The sequence below is a fragment of the Salmo salar genome, chromosome ssa29 (assembly GCF_905237065.1).
Source record: "Salmo salar chromosome ssa29, Ssal_v3.1, whole genome shotgun sequence".
Classification (NCBI taxonomy): domain Eukaryota; kingdom Metazoa; phylum Chordata; class Actinopteri; order Salmoniformes; family Salmonidae; genus Salmo; species Salmo salar.
In genome coordinates, this window is record NC_059470.1 from 26,776,598 (window position 1) to 26,783,755 (window position 7,158).

The window sequence follows — 7,158 nt, forward strand, 5'->3', positions numbered from 1 at the left end:
TACAGCACGCTAACCTAGAGGGTACTGGCACCTCCATACAGCACGCTAACCTAGAGGGTACTGGCACCTCCATACAGCACGCTAACCTAGAGGGTACTGGCACCTCCATACAGCACGCTAACCTAGAGGGTACTGGCACCTCCATACAGCACGCTAACCTAGAGGGTACAGGCACCTCCATACAGCACGCTAACCTAGAGGGTACAGGCACCTCCATACAGCACGCTAACCTAGAGGGTACAGGCACCTCCATACAGCACGCTAACCTAGAGGGTACAGGCACCTCCATACAGCAAACGCACATAACAAGGTGATCAGAGCCAGCAAAGTTTTATGAATGCAATGTTTCTCGTGAGAGAGTTTATAATCAAATATTTAAGGCACACACACCTCACTCCTACTGTATATGTCCATTTCAACACACTTTCAAAACAACAAAAAATAACTCAAAACATGCACACACACTCTCTTACACACACACTCACAAACAAACACACAGACACACAACTAGCCCCTTACCTGTCGATACTGATGGCACACAGGTTGAGAATGCTGGCGGTACACATCATGACGTCCAGGGTGACAAAGACGTTACAGTACATCCTGCTGAAGAGCCACGCCCCTCCGACCACCTGGACAGGAAACACAGGGTCACATGACACACATTCACACAGCTTCATCATCAATATCAATCATCATCATTCATAAACACACACAACATCAAATATATGATTCTCTCTCTCTGTGTCTCTCCCCTCCACAATACAACATGACCGACAAAAAAACTCACACACAGTTCAATTATGCCCTCACATTCACACCCTCCACAAGGACAATTACACACCCCCAGTTCCAGCCCGCATCAGCCAGATCAGCAGATAGTGCAGCTCAGACAGGCCTTCCCTTAGGCCCTATAATACGTGGTAACAACTGTCTGACAGAGATGTGTTCTGAGCTGCATCGCCTGACTGCTGGATCTCCTGGTCTTAGATGGGAACACACACAATCACACCCATCCACATGCACCCTTCCTCTCCTTATGGGGTCCAGTCAAACACCCTATGTGACGCTCAGCTCCCTCCCTCCCTCCCCCAACCAACCCAGGTGGACCCTCACCTCCAGGTAGACAGCCCAGGGCATGACCAGCGAGGCCACCAGCAGGTCAGCTACAGCCAGGCTCACCACCAGGTAGTTGGTGGTGGTCTGGAGGGACCTCTCCCGCACCACAGCCAGACACACCAGCACGTTGCCAAACACGATGGCCAGGATGAGTAGGGAGTACAGCATGGCGTAGTAGTTATGCTCCGTATCCACCTCCCAACCACCAGAGGAATTCCCATGGAGGAGGTCTTCCCGAAGCCCTTCCGAGTCATTCCAGAAGAATTGTTCAGAGACGCTAAACATCGCCATGGAGACGTCTCGGTGACATGGGAGAGGGGCTGGGTGAGAGACCTGTATAGGAGAGAGGGACAGGGATGGAGCTGATCCCATTACAACCACTAAGAGAAAGATCCATACACGTCATATGAGATGTACTCCCCATAGGGAAGCCCTGAGTCACATCACCATCTAATCTGATACATCGACATGATCAAGATCTACCCTCAGTGGCCAGTTTATTAGGTACACCACCCCGTTCACGAAAAGGGTTGTTCCTACAGACGTAGCCGTGGCTTGCTATATAAAGCAGGCAGACAGGCATCAAGGAATTCAGTTACTGTTTGACTGAACGTTAGAATGGGCAAAACAGGTGACCTAAGCGACTTTGAGCATGGTATGATCGTCGGTGCCAGGCGCGCCAGATCCAGTATCTGAGAAACTGCGGCCCTCCTGGGCTTTTCACGCACAACAGTGTCTAGGGTTTCCTGAGAATGGTGCGACAAACAAAAAACATCCAGCCAGTAGCAGTCCTGTGGGCTCGTTGATGAGAGAGGTTGAAGGAGAATGGAATGAATCGGACAAGCTAACAGGCGGGCCACAAACAGACAAATAATGGCGCAGAACGGCATCTCAGAACACACAACTCATCAGTCCTACTGCAGCAGACGACCACACCGGGTTCCACTACTATCAGCTAAAAACTAAAAGAAGTGTCTCCAGTGAGCACACGATCACCAACACTGGACAATTGAGGAGTGTAAAAACATCCCCTGGTCCAACGAATCCTAGTTCCTGTTGCATCATGCTGAGTCAGGATTTGGTGCAAGCAGCATGAGTCCTTGGCCCCATCTTACCTGGTGTCAACAGTACAGGCTGGTGGCGAAGTGTAATGGTGTGGGGAATGTTTTCCTGGCACACATTAGTTCCCTTGATACCAACTGAGCAACGTTTCCATGCCCTGAACAATTCAGGCTGTTCTGGAGGCAAAGGAGTGGACCTGATAAAGTGGCCACTGAGTGTATATACAATATTGAATACACATAAGGTTGACGTTTGTTGTCATAAGTCTTGTCCTGGAGGCAGAACTGAGCGATTTCCACTAAATGGGCCAGCTGCAAAGCCAAAATTGGCTAGATCTTAAAAATGTGCTTAATTTAAGGTTAGGCATTAGGGTTAGCAGTGTGATTAGGGTTTGGTTTAAAATGAGATTTTATGACTTTGTGGCTGTGCCAGCTAGTGCTCACTCTGCAGAGCTGCCTCCATCTCAAAAAATGCCACCCTGCACAAATATATGGCAACCATTCCCCATTCAGAACACACTATCCCTCTCACATCTGATATAAAGCCATCACATATGATAGTGTCACCTACACAATGAGGCCATCGCAGCAAACACAAAACACAATATCCTCCAGAGACTGACAGGCCATGGTCAGAGGGCTGGAGACAGAGGGACGTAATCTCAGACTCCCAGCACAAATTTTACCGTCTTAATGACAAAATAAATGAGTTCTCAGTCTTTACAATAAAACGTTACTGTCGTTATTCACTTTATATTTCCGGCAGTATCACAGCTTAATGTCAAAGATGTGTATTTAATGAAGGCTGGTAGAGGTTAAGAGGTTAAGTTATTGTTTTCTGCTGGACCACTGCAGCAGACATAGTCGGTTGGCACCATCATCAATCTCATCTTATTGAAACTATTCACTTTTTAATTAAAAAAATGACGATTTCCCACTCATCTCAAACAGTCATGTCTTATTGCCTTTGGCCTGTTACGGTAAATCCTCGCCATCAGAGAGAGCTAATCACTCCCTAGATTGCGTTGTCTCTCTCTCTCTCTCTCTCGCTCTCAGCAAAATGGTAATGCCTACACCCGTGCAGTCCAAATCCACACTCCAAGCATGAAGTACCTTTGTTGTACCTGGCCCTGTGGTAGGTAGATTAAGTTAACCTATAAAAACCTTTCGGCTATATTCATTTAACCTATCCAGACCTTTCAGATCAGCAGGGGGTGTGCACAAGGGCAAAAGGAAGGGAGTGGATTGGAAGTTGGAAACTTACAACTTGTCTCCTTCCTGGTGATGCCTCTTCACCCCTCCTCTCCCCTCATATTCCTTCCTCCTTTCCCCTCGTATTCCTCCCTCCTCTCCCCTCGGATTCTTATCTCCCCTCCTCTCCCCTCCCTCAGATTCTTATCTCCCCTCCTCTCCCCTCCCGCGGATTCTTATCTCCCCTCCTCTCCCCTCCCGCGGATTCTTATCTCCCCTCCTCTCCTCCCGCGGATTCTTATCTCCCCTCCTCTCCTCAATACTCTCCTCCCGCGGATTCTTATCTCCCCTCCTCTTCCCTCCCCTCGTATTCTTTCCTCCCCTCCCCTCGTATTCTTTCCTCCCCTCCCCTCATATTCTTTCCTCCCCTCCCCTCATATTCTTTCCTCCTCCCCTCTTCTCCCCTCCTTTCACCTCCCCTCCTCTTCCCTTCTCTCCCTTCCCTCTTCTCCTCAAGTTTTGTAGTCCCACAGAGCTCCCACTACTCCCCATCCCCACCAAACTAGCCTTGCTGTTCTAGACTCATATTTGCGTATGCTACTCTCTACAGCTGTATTAAGCACCCTCGAAGCCGGTGTTTAGAGGATATTTTGGCACGTTTTGCCGGCCCTCGATGAACAACACCCATGCCAATATATCCTCCAAACACCGGCTTCTCTGGCATTATCACTTAATTATGTCTATGGTCTAGTCCCTGATCATGTACTGAGATATAACAGACCCAACCAGTCTACCGGGAGGGAGATCTTCCATCAGCATGTAGACATGGTGACTCAGAGTGCTCATGGTGACTGGGGCTGCACACTTCCTGTTCTCTGATAATAAACACCTCTATCATGGGAAATGTGGAACGACAATACAGCAATGCAGCGTGGGTCTGCGTGTGTTCGAGACAGAGAAAAAGAAAGACATATTTTGGCAGAGTGTATGTGTCTCTTTCACACACATGCACACACACCCCTGGATTCACGCACGCACACACACACGCTTGGGAACAGAGCAGTGCATGTTTGTCCTGTTGTTGGCTCAGGTTGTGCTTATGGTGCCAATGTACTTGGACGTGTAGCAATAACACCGACCTCCATCAGACAGCCCACACACACTGCAAACACACTTTACATAAAGGGTTTGACCTGAGAAAAATAACTGGACTTACAGAGCAGTAGGAATCAAAATCATTTATCCAAGAATACATTGCTAATAGACATATGTAATCTGGTCATCAAAAATAAAGGTGTTACAAGTTATTCTAATAGCCTATATCACAATGATTGACTCCTAATCAGTCAGTATCACTGAAAATGTGCAATTATCAAATCAGTTTGACTGTACAAATTTGGGGATGCTATCTCTCACCTGCAGTTCTGGAAGTAATGTGTGTTTATCTGAACAATTTTCCCTGTTGTTAAGACATCCTCATGCCTGTTAGAAATATGCACAATTCGGAGAAATTCATTCTAACATATTAAAGTTAATATACATATTATGCCAATTGAAATGTTGTCACGCTGCCTTTCCTTCAACTTTTGTGAATGAGAAAATCCGTTCCATTTTGCGCGAAAGGTAGACGACACCTTCGATACGCCTCCTTCGATACGCCTCTCGTGAACCACTGGGCACACACTGGTTGAATCAACGTTGTTTTCACGTAATTTCAAGGAATTACGTTGAACCAACGTGGAATAGACGTTGAATAGGGGTCAGTCCCTGATACCTAAACCACAATCACGTGTGCGGAGTATATCAAGCCAACATGCATGCCCAAATGATATACCCAAATGGAACACATATAATGAAAATTGGTAATAGTCGGCATAAAGTAAAAAAAATCATTGGAAGTCATGCATCAAGTAGGCTGGGCTAGAATAAACAAACACCAAAATAAATCCTTGATGTAAAACGTTTAAACGCATCAGAACGAGACTTGGCAGGTGACCATAACAGTCCCAACATGAATCTAAACCTGTATTATGTGTGCGCCAAAAACAGACAGTCCTACCTGTTAGGCTTTTCCAACGCAGAATGCACGAGGTGCCATCGCGGAATCTGTCGGTTGTAAGGTAAAAGTTGTCCGGTCTGTTTTTATGCACTCCAACCGTACCCAGAGCTGTGAGGCGCCCATTCTCCGCGCGCTTTGAGTCAGAGAGCCCAGAGACGGAGCCTCATTAATGCACAAGACTATAAATACTCACCCACTCCGATTGACTATTTGTCCCTTGAGTTATTCTAGCAAAGCCACTGGTTCACGTGTCCCCTTTGATCTGATCTATTGAGTTGCGCACGAGACTGCATCTCGGAACGTGATGTAGCCAACTAGGCTCCATGAAAATGAGCTTAAAGTGTGATTAGTAGACTAATGGTGGTGGTTGTTCATCTACCTGGTCATACAAGTCATGTTAAAGCAAATGTACTATTTAGGCCTATATACGTTTTCTTAATGTAATACAGTTATATTGGTGACGCTAATTAGGCTATTGGGATTGAAGAAAACAAATCATAAAATGAACAGTGCCCTATGGGGGCCTAAAGTACATTCATAAACATTAGTCAAACGCCCGTGTAGTAGTCGATGGAAAAATGCATGACAGCTTAGTTTACATCAGCTTGCAGGTCGAAACATCCAATTATTGACAACCGTTGTTTTTTTTGGGGGGGGGCATTTATTGCGCCCGTGACTGTTGGTGCGGGTGCCATTAAAGAGCAAATGTCCGGTAGGGCTCACTTCGTAGAGCATGGCGCTTGCAAAGCGGGAGTTTTTCCCCTAGTTTACATTTGCTCTTCTGCTCATATTTTCCCAATAAACAATGGCTTGGCTTACTTTTGATATATCCTAAAAAAAAGTTAAGAAGCATTTGTGAAGGTTTGGTATGGCTATTATTAAGCTTTGGCTACTGTAGGCCTATGATAAGAAGGCAGTGCACAGTTCAACTGACTGACAGTTGAACTTGAGCTGAGGAAGACTGTTTCAGACCTACCAGAGTTACTCCTATAATCTAACAATAATGGTTATCTTTATACAAAATAGTCAGATGGAAAATTAACCAATTACCCTCCTTCTGTACGTCTTCATCTATATAGCAGACTTAGTAGCCGTCTGACATAAAGAAATGCCTATTGGCATTGTAGCATGCCACCAGCATCTCTCTCTCTCTCTCTGGGGTTAGGCCTAAGCTGCTCTTCCTTTATATAGGATATATATATATATATATATAAAATCAATATATAACAGGAATATCACACAGTGGACACCAGTGGCGGATGCTGAGAGGAGAACAGCTCATAATAATGTCTGGAACAGAGTGAATGGAATGGCATCAAACCATGTGTTTGATGTATTTGATACCATTCCATCTATTCCACTCCAGCCCTTACCATGAGCCTGTCCTCCCCAATTAAGGTGCCACCAACCTCCTGTGGTGGACACCTAAACCTATAGGCCCTGGCATGTAATGTCCTGATACATTTAGTACTCAAATCACTGACAGCTGAACCGTGAGGTGGACAATTATTGTTTTAGGTAAGTAACCAAAAAATAAAAATAAAAATAGGCTTTAAAGTTTTGCATATATTACACATTGAAACACAAGGAATATTGTTTTTATCATTTGTTATAGGGTCTTTAAGGACACGTAAATGTGGCTCATTTGGCCAACATCCATCTTTTATTAATAAAGCTGGCTGCGCCAGGTTGAATCTGAATGCATATGGATGGCCATAAAATTTCTCA

At 45.6% G+C, this 7,158-nt stretch overlaps 1 protein-coding gene across 2 annotated transcripts in view; it reads right to left on the bottom strand.

Annotated features, from left to right (window-relative positions):
* Window positions 1-5,884, bottom strand: part of LOC106590468 (D(3) dopamine receptor) — a 48,095-nt gene extending 42,211 nt beyond the window's left edge. For both annotated transcript variants that reach the window (XM_014181529.2, XM_045711019.1), the window contains exons 1-3: window positions 5,431-5,884; window positions 1,117-1,452; window positions 520-632 (exon numbers count right to left, since the gene is read on the bottom strand). In XM_014181529.2, the coding sequence (XP_014037004.2) occupies window positions 520-632; window positions 1,117-1,410 (407 nt within the window). In that variant the 5' untranslated portion in view covers window positions 1,411-1,452; window positions 5,431-5,884. The remainder of the gene's footprint in view (window positions 1-519; window positions 633-1,116; window positions 1,453-5,430) is intronic.
* Between the last annotated feature and the right edge of the window lie 1,274 nt (window positions 5,885-7,158).